This window comes from Anopheles coluzzii, chromosome 3 (genome assembly GCF_943734685.1).
Source record: "Anopheles coluzzii chromosome 3, AcolN3, whole genome shotgun sequence".
Classification (NCBI taxonomy): Eukaryota; Metazoa; Arthropoda; class Insecta; order Diptera; family Culicidae; genus Anopheles; species Anopheles coluzzii.
Window position 1 is genome coordinate 35,868,068 of NC_064671.1, and position 15,008 is coordinate 35,883,075.

Sequence of the window (15,008 nt, forward strand, 5' to 3'; positions counted from 1 at the left end):
TGTCACTTCATCTCTTGTGCTACATATTTCTGGCTAAAATGATGTCATTTGCATGTATTCCATGGAAGAAATGGGATATTTTTAATCAATGCGCTCTGTAAAGGCCGGGCTACATTGATCGTACTCGCACGCGTAATTTTGATTTTCACTAGCGCATCTGGCGGCGGCTGACCGAAGCATTTTGCCAAACAATTTGGAGCCGCTCCAGAAAATACGTTAATTTTCCATGTTTTTTACTGAAATCGGAGGAGAAAAGTTTTGTAAAACGTAGATACACATGTCTTGCACGCATTGCATCCATTTTTGCAATGGAAAACGATGGAAAAACTACTTAATTTTGAGATCCGGCATGACCATTCCCTCGATGAATAAAAAAAGCTTCCACCAGCCGCCGCCAGATGCGCTAGTGAAAATCAAAATTACGCTTGCGAGTACGATCAATGTAGCCCGGCCTTAAGGTGTGATTTGTACGTGGATTGCATACCATTCAGGCGCATTTACCTGTATGTAGGCAATTTGCACCTAAAAATGGTCCTTTTAAGTCAGTTCAACCTCTGAAAACGTAATTTGCAACCGTTTGTCCCACTGCAACAATGTAACGGGGCCCAGATGAGGGTGCCATTCGAGTGCAAGCAAAAAAAAACAAAAAACAAAAACATCCTCAGCAACACCCATCGTGCAAATGAATGATTTTTACGAAATTGCCTCCAAAGTCGCGCCAAATCCTGCACGCGTGATGTTTCGCCCAAGCAAACAAACTGGCCGCTCCGGATTATGGACCGTTCACAAGTGGTTGTGCGACGCCGTACACACCATTTACAAGACCCACCGTTCCCCCCGCCGCACGTGTACTCACACCGCGCCTCGAGAAGAAGTGGCAGCAGCAGCAAGAAAGAAAAACAACGAACACGTGGCTACAAAGCACTGCCTGCCGTTGATACTCCAGCACGAAGCGATTGCCTCGCTTTTAGGTGGATTAGCTACCGCCTGCAGAATGTGCCCGTTGCGCTGCGGAACAAACGGAACAAGTCGACGGCGAGTGGGTTTGTACGGAAATTTGCCAACAATCCCACAGCGACGCACGCTGGCAAACCCGATCAGAAGATCTGCTCCCTTCTGTTAAACTAATCAAAAGCCATCAGTCAGATTGCTCTCGGGGCTGGGGGAACGGGTCGGGCGGTTCTGGAGCGAGCGGCCTGAACGATGACAGTGTCAGCGCTGCGTCTAGCGGTTGCGGAACGGCTTAATAGATTTTCCAACGCGCGCGCTCTGTGATGTTAAGCTTTCCTCAGCCGCCACATGTGTTATGTAGTGCAATCGATGAATCTTAATGTCGTTGTTGGTATAAAGAATTCTTATTAAGCGACAAGTACAACATGCTTAGCTTGGCTATAATTTTGTTTTTCATAGCTTGGAGAATTAGAAAACTGATCATTTTCTTACAGTTTCCGAAGGCATCTTGACTTAATTTTGGTTTCTGTCTCTTGTCGTAAGGGTTTTGGGTACATTGTTTTAAATTTAGTTAGCAAGTTCATCTCCAAACATCAATCTCTCAGCGCGATTCTATACATTTCACAGCTAATCTGTGCGTGTCTCGCTCTCTCTCTCTTTTTTTTCTCCACAAATAGTACTATATTTCACCATTTCCGAAACATCACCACACACACACACATTGCCATTGCCGGGTAATCACTTCTCCAGCTACGCGCGAAAGAAGTAACAGCAAGAACAGTCCCAAGCTGTCGCGCAAGACGCAGCGCAATCAGCGACAGCTTCATAACGCACCCGGCAGTAAAAGCCCATGCGCAGCCCGACTTCCGATCAGTCGGTGATCGTTGTTCGTGGCCTGCAGATCGGAGTGTCCGGTGCCGTGAAAAGTAGGTGCAATTGTGTAGTTAGAGGTTCATCTTTACATTCGGCTGGTGTTTGAAATATTAGAAATTGTATAAAAAGTTAAAAGTTGTGCACTGAGTTCAGCTCAAACCAAATGACAGCATTGAAGCGAGATCAGTTTGCGAAACTAAAAGTTGCTCAGTGCCCATGCAGTGTGGTTGCTTCGGAAGTTTATCAAACAGCACCCTTTCCTGTGTAACAGCGTGCGCTTAGATTGGACTGGTAGCCTAATTTTAGTGTGCCACGCAAACTAAGCTGGTTGATAAGAATACAGCTCACAGTTGGCCCCTATACTTCAGCTATATCTAATGCCGAAATTGTGGGAACAGGCTGCCGCTGAGTGTGCAGGATTGATAAAGTGACCAAGAAGCGAACGGCAAAGAGGAAAGGATAAAATAGAAAAGCGTGTGTTGGAACGGGTCAAACAGTTCCAACGTCTAGTGACACAGTTTCGTACGGTGCTCTACATTATGGATTACTTTTTCCCAATATTATAAAATGATCTTACTGTGATTTAAATTTCAATGTTCGTTTAGTGTTTTACCAAAAATTTAACTTAGTTTGTTTTCCCTTTTCCCTGGCTTTTGCTGTAGTGAAATCATCCGACACCGGAAGCGACAGAGATGTAATGTCTGACGAGTAAACGTCCTCAAAAATTAATCGTTCATTAAATGTGCGTTAGTGCTTGCGGTTGGAGTAAAGTGAAAAGCGTAAAGCTATTGACAGGTTTAAACACAGGGAGGAATAAAAATCACGTTAAATAACGGCTGCGTGTGTATGCGCCGGGAGTGGAATTTTTCGTTCCGTTCCGAGGCGCTATAGAGGACATGCAGCAGACGCATCCACAGTACGTCGGCGTGTCCTTTCAACGGCCCCGGGGGCGAAGGAAGCGACACACGATGAGCATCCCGAGCTGGCGGTATGGTTTGCGGCGGGTGACATCGTCACTGTTGCCCCTGTTGATCGTGGGCGTTGTCGCCAGTGGGCTAGTGGTATATGCAGCTGCCGAACCACGAACGGGTAAGTAGTCAAGAGTGTCCCACGCTAATAGAAAACAGATAAAAATGGTGAAGCTAACCTTGGTGTTCAAAATGATAGTAGCTATACGCCTAGAAGTATGCAATTTGTAAGCATAAAGGGATTTTTAATCGTTACTTCACCGTTTCGTCTAAAACGTTGATTGAAATGCGGAACAAATTATTTAGTTTTTGGAATATTAAAAAGAATAGCCCATTTGATATTTTAAAATAAGTAAATGACTAAAAACAAATATTTGCTGACAGTGCAAATTAACATGTTCCACCGTAGGATAAAGCAAGTAAACCTAACCGATTATTGACCGATCGGCACACTCCCATATCCCTTTGATTTGCGTCCCGCCGCACCAGAGGCGTTGTAATCGTTGTAATCATAATGATAATCGTACCGCCAGCAACATCATAAGTACTGTCCGTGTCAACGCTTTGGAGAACGCCACGCTGTTAATCTGCGTAAACACACCAGCAGCACACGCACACGCGACGATGGGGTTGGCGAATGGCACGCGATTTCAAGCGTAAAAACGGCTACAAACGAAGGCTTATGGAAATTTATGGGTTTTAAATCATTGCTCTTCACCGGCCCCATGTCTTGCGTTCGGAGATGATGGGTGCAATGTGCATCACTGCATCCGCCATACATTGTTACGCGCCATGTGTTGCCCACGGACATGTGTTGTAATTAATCTACATTGAGTGCGAAAGGGAGCCGCACGATACAATCGACAACTTTAAAAACACAAACACACACACACACATTGAAACATTGTATGGGCGGTGGGCGATGGGGCTGAAGAATGTATTAAATTGCTGTAGTGTAATCCGTCATCACGTACGCTCATTGGCACAAAAGTCTCACAGAAAAAAAGAAAAGCTCACAAAACTCGGTCAGCTAGTGTTAGGCTCTCTCGGTTGTTGTTGGGTGCATTTAAATATTGCACAATGAACCAAAAATGTGGATCACGATAGCAGGGCTTAGTCGTTTTTGTTGAAGGGCTTGGACATTGGAAACACGCTAATTCTTTGCGTTTTGCATTGTTGAACAATGGGGAAACCTAGCGCACATACACATGGTTCGGGGTCGGGATGTAAATTATTGATGAAATACACCCAAAACACAATCACTAATCTCTGTACGATTTGCAGAGCCTGTCGCACAGCTTTATCCTTATTCGATATCGCAATTCGAAAATCGTTTCAATTTTATTTAGACTATTGTCACGCTACTGGTTATAAAGGATAGTTGTTTTTATATTTTTTACGCAGTCTAGGACGATCACATGCGATTTAAAATACTGTCGATGGAATTAATATTATATTTTTGTCATTGAGAGTTCGTTTTGTTTATTGTTTAAGATGAAAGATCGCATTTTGAGTTTGCAAGTTTCGATGAATCGAACGAGTTTTATGTATATTCAGGCTTTATTAAATGTATAGAAGTTTGCTTTAGTACATGGCAAATCTAAAGCAGGCTTCATAGGGTAATTGAAAGCATCTGAAGGATGTTTGACTACACAGACATCTCAAATATTATTGAATATTTCCCAAATTTCATTGGGAAAACGTCAATAAATCATGAGAAACCCTGCAAGTACGCAATAGAACCAGTCCGTCTCTGCTGATACTACTACTGAAATGATACTGTTTGGGATTTGAGTTTTGAAAAAAATCCTCTCATCTTTAGACAAATTAACAATAAACTTAGAGACAATCAAACATATTTGGGGTTATAAGCCAAAGCCAAAAACCCCTGTAGTGGAAGTAGTTCTTAGTAGATGCAAAAATATTCACTTACCTTTCAATCTCTTCAGATGGTCTCGTCGACATGATTGAGCAGTTCGGGATGCCGACCCTTCCGTCCGGTGTTTCCCCCACGACCGGGATGTGCAACGGCAGTCGCAACCAGTACCAGCCCCATCCGGAACCGGCCTACAGCATGAACCAAGACACGGTACTCAGCATACCGACGATCGAAAGCTTTCCGGACGGGTTTCCGCTCGATTTTTCGCTGCTGGTAACGCTACGGGCCAGCCCAAACCTCGAGCGAGCGCCACTGTTTGCGGTGTATTCGAGCGATTCGGACGAGATACTGATGCTGATGGTTGGGCGGGATGTGGCCCTGTACTACTACGACGGCAATCCGGAGGATGACGAGCAGGACCAGTACCAGAACATGGTCAGCTTCGGTGTGAGCATCGACGACGGACGGTGGCATCGGTTGGGCGTGAGCGTGAAGGGTAACTCGGTAACGCTGATCCTGGACTGTGGCACACAGATTACGCGTCCGCTGAACCGAAGGCCTGGAGTGCAGCTGGTGACCGATGGGCTCATCCTGACTGGGGTGCAGCTGAACGAGGAGAATGGATTCTTTACGGTGCGTTTTACGGATGCCGCTGACTACTAAGATCGGTAGAATGTATTGCATTTGAATTTCCAGGGTGATCTTCAACTCTTCATGATCGCAAACACACCGGATGAGGCGTACAACATCTGCACCAAATATGCTCCAGACTGCCTGGGTGGATCCGGTGGAGCATCAACATCTTCCGGTGGGTCTTCGGGATCTTCCTCCACAGTAACACGCACCGTTACGATACAAAGCACACGGACGGTATCTAACGGTACTGCAGGTGGATCAACAAGTCGTACTCAGAGTAGCAGCAGTTCCAGCAGTAGCTCTAGTTCTAGTGCTAGTGGAAGAGCTTCCTCACAAGTGGGCGGTGCCAGCATTCGTGATCAGGTGCTGCGAGAGTCAGTATCCGTAGCAGGTGGAAGTGGTAGTAGTTCAGGAAATTCGCGATCGAAACAGGCATCAGCTGCAGCCGCTAGTTCGGGAGGTTCCGGAAGAGACTTCGTTGATCTGTACGGTGATGGCGAAGGCCTGGAAGTGATTGGAGATGATGATGACTACTACAACAATCTGGAGTTTGGTGGAGATCTCAGTCGAGTGAATACTGCCGAGACTGGTGCACGAAATCGAACGGCTGCCGCTAGTCCAGGAGCGTACGATCAGCTGCGTCCTGGAGGTCTTCCTCTGCCCGATCCAGAGTACGATGCTTCCGCCGGAGGAGATCCAAGATTGAGTGGTGCTGGAGGTCCAACTGGAAGTCCTCGCGATGGTACGGAGAACCGTACCAGGACAGAACCTGGCAATGGTTATGGCCCAGAGTTTGAGGAAGAAGAGGTAACATCGGAAATTTTATTCCGCGGCAGTACTCCAATTAAGTGTGACTTGTCTTTGAATCTTATCTAAAGGACCGATCAGTTGGATTTCCTGCCCAATCTACCGTTACCATCGTGGGGGGTGTGAAGACCATTCGAGGACCTCGTGGACCTCCGGGAGAACCTGGTCCGAAAGGTGATCCGGGTCGCGATGGATTGAACGGACAATCAGGACCTCCGGGACCACCGGGCCATGTGTTCATGATGCCACTGACCTCAGCTGGCAATGAAAAGGGACCTGACTCGCAGGCAGAAGCACTAAGACAGATGCTGTCCCAGCATATGACGGCGATGCGCGGTGCCGACGGTCCGATGGGTTTGACCGGAGTGCCAGGGTCTGTAGGACCACCGGGTCCTGAGGGTGCCAAAGGAGAACCGGGCGATGTTGGTGAACCGGTAAGGTGTTGTTTTCCATTACACTTCCACAGTTTGATGGACTGAAATTGAAATGTCTTTCTTTTAGGGACCGATTGGACCTCGCGGAGGTGTCGGAGCGAAAGGACGCGAGGGACGTCGTGGCCGATCGGGACGAGATGGTGAACGAGGAGCAACCGGGCTGCAGGGTGTCAAGGGAGAGCAAGGTCCAATCGGATTGCCCGGCTTTCCGGGCGAGAAAGGTGAAAGGGGCCGACAGGGTGCGTCCGGAGAGAAGGGAAGCCAAGGACACGATGGCGCACAAGGCGAAGACGGTCCGCCAGGATTGCCCGGTATGCCCGGTGAACTAGGACCGCGTGGATTCACAGGTCCACGTGGATTTCCCGGCCCATCGGGGAATCCCGGTCTTCCCGGGTCAGAAGGTATACCAGGCTCCAAAGGAAACCCAGGCCCCCAGGGTCAACCGGGTGCACCAGGTCAAACAGGCTCGACCGGCCCGGTAGGTCCACCGGGACCGCAAGGAAATCTTGGACCACCGGGCATTCCCGGCCCACATGGAAAACCGGGCCTGCCTGGACTCCCCGGAGCTGATGGTCCGCCCGGTCGTGACGGTAATCCAGGTATCGCCGGACCGAAAGGCGATGTAGGACCACAGGGCGTTCAGGGTCCGATAGGATTCCCGGGCAACCGGGGGCCGAAGGGTGACGATGGTGAACGAGGCTCCGCCGGTGATAAGGGCGAAAAAGGTGAGCAGGGACACGATGGCGATAAGGGCGATATGGGAACGCCGGGCGAACGAGGCCATCCTGGAGTGACGGGAGCACCGGGATCGGAAGGACCCGAGGGACCGAAAGGTTTCGAGGGACCGCGCGGTGAGACGGGCATGATGGGACTGACCGGCGACAAGGGCAAGCAGGGCGTGCAGGGTTTCCCGGGCTATCCGGGACCGCCGGGCGACAAGGGCGACAAGGGTTCGTTCGGGATGGCCGGCCTGCCTGGTGAAAAGGGCGAACGGGTAAGTGATGGAAGGGTTTACAGATGTACATCCAAAGTAAGAATGAATGGACCGGAAGTAAACGTGTTCTTTTTAATTTACAGGGCAATACAGGACTTCAAGGCGAGCGTGGCGAAGTTGGACCAAGAGTAAGTATTCCCTCGAATAACGGAATCATTATCAATCGTCATCAACATTGGATTGTTGCTCCTCTTTGTTAGGGATTCCGTGGACCCCGCGGAAGACGCGGTGCTGATGGAGCTACCGGCCCCAAAGGAGACACCGGTCAGCCAGGCTCACCGGGCGCACAGGGAGAAATCGGCATGCAAGGACCGGAAGGACCTCGTGGCTTTATCGGACTTCCAGGGCCACCGGGCAATAATGGCAAGGATGGACCCCCGGGCGCTTCCGGCGAACGTGGACCACCGGTAAGAAGGTCATTCACTGCATAATTTCAGTCCACTTCACTCATCATTCACTATTTTTAAGGGTGAAAACGGAAATCCAGGCCCCATCGGTGCTCCCGGTGTTGTAGGACCGCAAGGACCGACGGGTGAGCCAGGACCGGTGGGAGAACCGGGCATACCGGGGTTGCCTGGCCTTCCAGGTGAACCGGGCGTACCAGGCGACACTGGCAAGGAAGGACAATCCGGACCACCTGGACCTCCTGGCAAGAATGGCCCACAGGGAGGTCAGGGTCTGCCAGGATTCCCGGGCGAACGAGGCATGATGGGAATGCCGGGACTTCCCGGTCTAAAGGGAGAGCTCGGACTGCCCGGACTGCCGGGGCCAATCGGTGACAAGGGCCAACCCGGAGAGCCCGGTAAGGAAGGTCCGCCTGGAGCGGAAGGACGTCCAGGACCGCCTGGACCACCGGGTCCAGGAGGAGCAAAGGGTGAGCGGGGTGAGCAGGGATTGGTTGGACCGGTCGGACGGGACGGTTTGCCCGGACAGCGTGGTTTAGCTGGACCTCCTGGCCCTGTGGGGCCACCGGGCGAGGACGGCGACAAGGGTGACATGGGCCCGCCGGGCGAGAAGGGTTTCAAGGGTGCCCAAGGTGAAGCGGTAAGTAAGAAATACTTTAAGAGGACATTATAATGTTACTAAAATCGATTGTTTTTCCCCCCTTCAGGGACCTGTTGGCTCCCCTGGATCACAAGGAAGTCGCGGAGAACCGGGAGCCGTTGGACCACAAGGTGAAAAGGGACCTCCAGGAGAGATTGGACGCACTGGACCGAAGGGTGAGGATGGACCGACCGGGTTGCCTGGATCACCAGGACCAGCGGGACCGCAGGGCATGCCTGGACCTCCGGGTATGAAGGGAGGCCGAGGTGACGATGGTCCTCCAGGATCGATTGGCCCAGCCGGACCACCAGGAGAACCGGGTCGACGAGGACCGCGTGGTGCTGAGGGTGGTCCTGGAGCACCAGGATCTCCTGGGCCGCAGGGAATTGCCGGCGAACCCGGTACACAAGGACCTCCTGGACCAATCGGACCCGAGGGCAAGGAGGGCGAGAAAGGATCGATCGGACCGAAGGGAGAGGAAGGAAAGTCTGGACCACCGGGTCCTCCAGGCAAACGAGGACAGCCAGGTTTGGAAGGACCGAAGGGAGTTGCTGGTCCACCAGGATTCCCGGGTAATCCGGGTGAGCCGGGACTTGTGGGACCGAAAGGCGATGTAGGAAAGGACGGAGACGACGGAAAGCAAGGTGAACCAGGATTGCCTGGTGAGCCAGGACCACCAGGACCTGCCGGAGAAATTGGACCCCCAGGAAAGCTGGGACCCGAAGGACCTGCAGGACTGCAAGGAACGACGGGATTGGCAGGCGAAAAGGGCGACCGTGGATTGCCAGGTCCTCAAGGAAATCAGGGACTCACCGGCCCTCAAGGAATGCCTGGACCGCAAGGTCCACCAGGTCTACGAGGTTCTCCAGGACCATCGGTAAGTTGTGGAATTAACTCCAGACATTGAAGCACCGCTAATGCGTGTCCTCTTTCAGGGCGAAATTGGTCCCGTAGGTAAACCGGGCGAAAGTGGAGCACCGGGCAAGGCGGGCGAAGTCGGCACCAAGGGCCCGAAAGGTGATCGCGGGCGGCGTGGCCTGAAAGGACATCGCGGTGAGCTTGGGCTTGTTGGGCTGAAGGGTGACGCTGGCGAGAAGGGTGACAAGGGCGTCCGTGGACTGCCCGGTCCGGAAGGCTCCAAGGGCGAACCGGGCCCGGTTGGACCGCTGGGGCTGAAGGGTAACGATGGACCACAGGGACCGCCTGGAAACGATGGCCCTCTGGGTCCGAAAGGCACGGAAGGTGTGGCAGGCCTGCGGGGAGAACCAGGACCTCCGGGACCACCGGGGCCGCCCGGACCGCCAGCCGATGCACCACTCATCCCACCGGAGCTGCTGTTCCGCATGAACGAGTTCACCATGACCAAGGGCGAAGATCGACAGAAACGTGAGGCTGGCGATGGGGCGGCAACGGAGCTGGACGACGAGCTGCTCGAGGTGGACGACTTCGACGAGGAGATACTGAAGGTGGAACCACGCAAGAAGAGCAAAAAGAAGAAGACAAAGTCGAAGGCGTCGGATTTGGGACCGAAGTTCCTGGACATGTACAGCTCGATCTACTCGATGCGCCAGGAGCTGGATCGGATACGGAAACCGGTCGGTACGCGGGAGAATCCGGCCCGTACGTGTCGCGATCTGCACCATGGACATCCTCAGTTTAAGGATGGTAAGTGTTTGTGGAGGGTCTGGACGGGGGTTTTTGGCTAGACAATGGTTTGATTTTTCCCAAATTCCCAACAGGCTGGTACTGGATCGATCCCAACCTCGGCATGGGAGACGACGCGGTGTACGTGTTCTGTAACATGACGGCGGCAGGCGAAACTTGCGTCTTCCCGGACATTCACAGCTCGCAGATGCCGACGATACCGTGGCGCAAGGAGAACGACAAAACCGACTGGTACTCGAACCTGCGCGGAGGTTTCAGGGTGAGTTGTGCGATGCGAAGCTGTGGCTGGAAGATCGCAAGGAACACTGATTGCAAATGCTCACTCAATTTCGTTGCAGATATCGTACGAAACGGTTGGCACCGTGCAGATGACCTTCCTGCGGCTGCTTTCCCAGGAAGCGTACCAGAACTTTACGTACGCCTGCATGAACAGTGTCGCGTGGTACAGCACGAAAGATGAAAGCTACGACAACGCGATACGGTTTCTAGGCGAGAATGAGATCGACATTGGGTATGACAATTCGAAGATCAAACCGACTGTCCTGGTGGACGGCTGCAAGACGGGCCGGAGCAAGAGCGAGACGGTGTTCGAGGTACGCACGCCGAAGCTGCAGTATCTGCCCATTATCGACTTCTACCCCGTTGACTACGGACTGCCGCAGCAAGCGTTCGGTTTCCAGGTGGGGCCAGTTTGCTTTAAATGACAGAGCTTCGATCGATTAACTATAAAAGGAAAAGGATCTTTTATCATCGTTAAACATGTATATGATTTGTGAGGTAATCGGAGCATAGTTGTTGGTTTAAGATTAGTATTTAAAAGATAAAAAAGACACACACACAACGCGCGAAGAAAGACGAAGAGGAATCGAGGATAGGATAAGAACATCGAGATAGTATTTAGGATGATAAGAACGAACATTTACCGATAGGACTGAGCACATTTGTTAGTAAGGAGAGGAATCGACCGATGATCAGAGGGAATAGCAATCACACACCTTCCAATCATTGTCACCATTGTTGTTAGACCTGTTCTAAGATGTACATAGATATCTTTCCCCATTCCACACATTTTTAGAAAAAAAAACACACACACAAATACGCGCACGTGCATTAGAGAAAAAAAAGGATTTAGAAAGGAGGAGCAGCACAATGTATAGAACAGCGAACACCACGAAAAGCTAAGTGATGCTCCAGGCACTGCCAAAGATCGTTTGTTGTTGGAGAATAAATTATCAAAGGATATGAAACGAACATTAGAAAGTATTTGAATAACAAAACGCTTAAAATGCGATGAAATATTTCAACTAAATCGTGAAACGCTTGCATATCACATTCGCGGTGAAACGCTTCAAGCGACATCTGGTGGCATTTGTGCCCAGCTTGGCTGTAATGGTGTAATGAAAGTGGTTCTCAATATTCTTTTTTAAACTCCTTTTTACACGTAACTCTACATAAACAGTGCTAACGTTCGGATGAGACCATTTTCGCTTCAAAACTACCTCCACCGAGGGAAATAAAATGAACCGCGCTACACCACTTTTTTTTTTCTTCAATATTAATTACGAGCTGTAACTCTATCATTGAGCCTCCGGAGTTCAGATTTGTTGGTTTGTGTATATTTTGTTTTACTTTATCCGCATCCCGTGTATATGTCTCCACGCGCCCTTTGACATTACCGTATGGTGTAAGTTTACCTAGTACGAATTACACACGTCTCCATTCCGCTTACTTACTAACATCTTATTAGCAGGTGTTTAGCGAACCTCTCAGCGTACGGAGATGATCTCGAGGCTTTGCATGATTGGTTTCTGTTCTCTCTCTCTCTATCTTGTCGTCTTGTTCATTTTATGTTTTGCGCACAGCTTAGAATTTTAACTACCATGAAAACACGCTCGCGAGGAGGAGCAAACGAAAACTCTCGCGCACTCAGCAAACAAACAGCACAATGGTTCGAAATGCATTTCTCTTTGTTTTTTTTTAGCTGCAACTACATTAAACACGATGAAATATGTTATTACCTCTACGTGTGTGTATGTACTACCTAAACAACGCATCAGTCGGCGCTATATAAGAGAAAACAATCAATTGCTACCAAAGTTTTTGAATGGTATTTTTGTATTCGAAGTTGAGAAATGTTGTAATGATTATTTTTCCTAACCGTTTTTTTTTAATTTATTTCTTCTTGGTTGATTTCCTGCTATTAGGCTGAATTATTTGATTACGCTCTAGTTACGTTCACTGCTTGCTTATGGGTGTGTGTTTGCTATGCATTGCTGTCGCGCCTTGAGCTTTGAAAACGTTTACTTGCAAATATGATACATGCCTAGGATGCACACTCACACTAAACTGGATGGAGACATTACGCTGTATGTATGTGTGCTGTTGTTTGCCACTGTTTATCATTTTTCCCTGCTGGTGCTTCTTTACAACTTTACATTGCAATTGATTCTATTCGTAACTGCACTCTGTGTTAGAACAGTTCCAACAAATCTCCTTTCGCTTTCCTATCAACTAGAGTTAGTGACACGCGACGCAGTGTTGCACTTCGTTTACTCTTTACATACAGCAGCTGTTGTGTGTGTGTGTTTGTTATACCAGTTAATTATATACACTGAAGAAAGGAAATAAATAAAACATTTAATCTGGTTTGAGAAAGGGACAACAGAGCAACATTCTTTCTTTAGAAAAAAAAAAAACAAATACCATGCTTGCACGCGTTCTTCCACGCAATCAAAGCTTAAAGTTTGGATAATAAAAGGCTATAATTTTGTCTTACTGTATGACCCTAGGATGACCTGATTATTCAAACACTTTGATTACCTAAAGGATCCAGTGCTAGGAACATAAACGGTGCGTGCAAAAGTAATACAAAACCAACCACTACTACCCTAAAGCACAGCGATTGCATTCATTTTTCGCAGCTGATTTTACAAAGTAATAATTATAATTAAAAAAAAACATTCTTGAAACATAAACAAATTTCATTTGCTTTCTTCACATTTTTTTACGTTAACTGGAACGAATTATAAAAGGTAAAAGAAATAAGATTAAAACTAATGATACTACAGTAATAAAGTAATATAATCGCTCTCTGCTATCAGTGCAACACACATATACAGTGTTTTTTGTTGTTGTTGCTTTTTCTTTTCCTGTGTCCTAACGACGCGCAACCACAATCTCAAGAGTAAGGGTGCTGTCCCTTTTTCTTGTTTGTTTTTATTTTCACCAGCGGTGTCCTCCCATCCCCTCGGGGAGCACGTGAAGAGGGCGGAGGGATTCGTTTGTGTTGTTATTGTTTATTACGTCTCTTTCTTACTTGCAGGCTATGTTCCTGTTGTTCGCTCCTCACTACATATTACTTGCCCGATTTTTACGCTTTGTTCTTTTTAATCAATTCTTCCAAAGCAGTTGCAACTCACAATTGTTTCTTCGCCACTTTCATCCACAATTTATGCGCTCGTTTTTACGCTACATCACACGCTAAGCTACTTTTCAACGTAACGGCGGCACCGATTGGAAACGTTTGTACAGAAACACAAAAAAAGGGGCACACACACAAAGAAAAAAAACTGCACACAATCCTAACTATAGAATCCGTTAAAAAATACCACCCAAGTAGCAGTAAATGTGTGTAGCAGCAGCCGCAGCAGCAGCAGCAGGTTACATGCTAGCACAGGGTTTTAAGCATAAAGAAGAATTCAAATAAAAAAAAACTCTTTAACCCGTTAAAGTTTATCACAACGTAATGGCTTATGGTATTTGCTTCTTCTTCTTCTTCTTCTTCTTTTTCTTCTTTCTCTATTCTGATCTAATGGTGTTTGCTGTGCTTGTGTCCCTGTTTAGACAAGATGTATCGTACGGAATCAAACTGCGAAAGAACATTTAGAAGAGAGTGAACTGATTTAAAACAATGGTTGATTACCGAAATCCTTTCCCGCCCTTTCATCACACCTTGTGTGTTTTTGATAAGAAATTGCTGCTTCTTCATTGAACCTGACGTCACTATTGCTCTCTGCTTGGATGCAGACAATGCCAATATGAGCGCATTTTGTATCGCTTTTTGCTGCTGTTAGTAAACATTCACGGTGGTCACGGAGAAAGGATACGGAAGTGAAAAACTAAACCCTCGAGACCATACACTTTACATACACATACAGGCAGATATCGCACATACAAACACACACATACATAAAATCACACATACGAGGGAGAAAGTTTTTCACAATATCGTACATACGTACGGCGGACAACAAAAAGGCAAACGAAACAAAAAAAAAAAAGAAAATACAGTTACGACTACTACACTACTGTACAACACGGCACGGGCGCGCTTTCCTAAACCAATAATCACACACTGTAGTATTGTTTTGTATCATATGCCTCTGCCGGTTTAGCACCGCAGGCAACACACGCATACACACTGACTCGCGTGAACCGAAGGGGAGGGGGTATGGCAAATACACAATTTGGATGAAGCACGACGACGATGATGCACTCTGCACGCTGTGCTCGAACGATTGTGCCGCAACAACAAGGCGACGCCACATTCACCCGCCAGCCGGTGGTGGCGGCCCCTGTTGGGCGGCAGCGGCTGTTGGCGGAGCATCTTTGCTGCTACGGTTGCTACTATCTGGGCGTTTCCATGACAACCTGCTTAAATGCTCCGGCCGGCATGCGCGAATGCACCTCGTGGCTGCCGACCATCGTCGTACCGTCGCTGCTAATGTACAGTGCTAGTCCGGTGGGATCTAAAACAA

At 48.7% G+C, this 15,008-nt stretch overlaps 2 protein-coding genes across 11 annotated transcripts in view; one reads left to right on the plus strand and one right to left on the minus strand.

The window, feature by feature from the left end:
• The first annotated feature begins 1,772 nt into the window (after window positions 1-1,772).
• Window positions 1,773-13,798, plus strand: LOC120959287 (collagen alpha-1(V) chain-like). Its single transcript, XM_040382567.2, has 13 exons — window positions 1,773-1,877; window positions 2,487-2,913; window positions 4,742-5,304; window positions 5,368-6,114; window positions 6,186-6,548; window positions 6,616-7,542; window positions 7,626-7,670; window positions 7,743-7,949; window positions 8,011-8,586; window positions 8,654-9,463; window positions 9,522-10,251; window positions 10,326-10,510; window positions 10,590-13,798. The coding sequence occupies exons 2-13, from the start codon at window positions 2,721-2,723 to the stop codon at window positions 10,953-10,955; spliced, it is 5,712 nt and encodes a 1,903-aa protein (XP_040238501.2). The 5' UTR covers window positions 1,773-1,877; window positions 2,487-2,720; the 3' UTR covers window positions 10,956-13,798.
• LOC120959288 (uncharacterized) overlaps window positions 11,846-15,008 on the minus strand; it is a 70,378-nt gene continuing 67,215 nt past the window's right edge. For all 10 annotated transcript variants that reach the window (XM_040382568.2, XM_049610285.1, XM_049610284.1 and 7 more), the window contains one exon: window positions 11,846-14,999. In XM_040382568.2, the coding sequence (XP_040238502.2) occupies window positions 14,878-14,999 (122 nt within the window). In that variant the 3' untranslated portion in view covers window positions 11,846-14,877. The remainder of the gene's footprint in view (window positions 15,000-15,008) is intronic.

What these genes read in the sequence shown, in the direction of transcription:
- LOC120959287 (XM_040382567.2), top strand. Translation starts at nt 2,721, where the DNA reads ATGCAGCAGACGCATCCACAGTACGTCGGCGTGTCCTTTCAACGGCCC. An exon ending in AGCTGCCGAACCACGAACGG is followed by an intron (nt 2,914 to 4,741) that starts GTAAGTAGTCAA and finishes CAATCTCTTCAG; the next exon opens with ATGGTCTCGTCGACATGATT. An exon ending in GAGGTTCTCCAGGACCATCG is followed by an intron (nt 9,464 to 9,521) that starts GTAAGTTGTGGA and finishes GTCCTCTTTCAG; the next exon opens with GGCGAAATTGGTCCCGTAGG.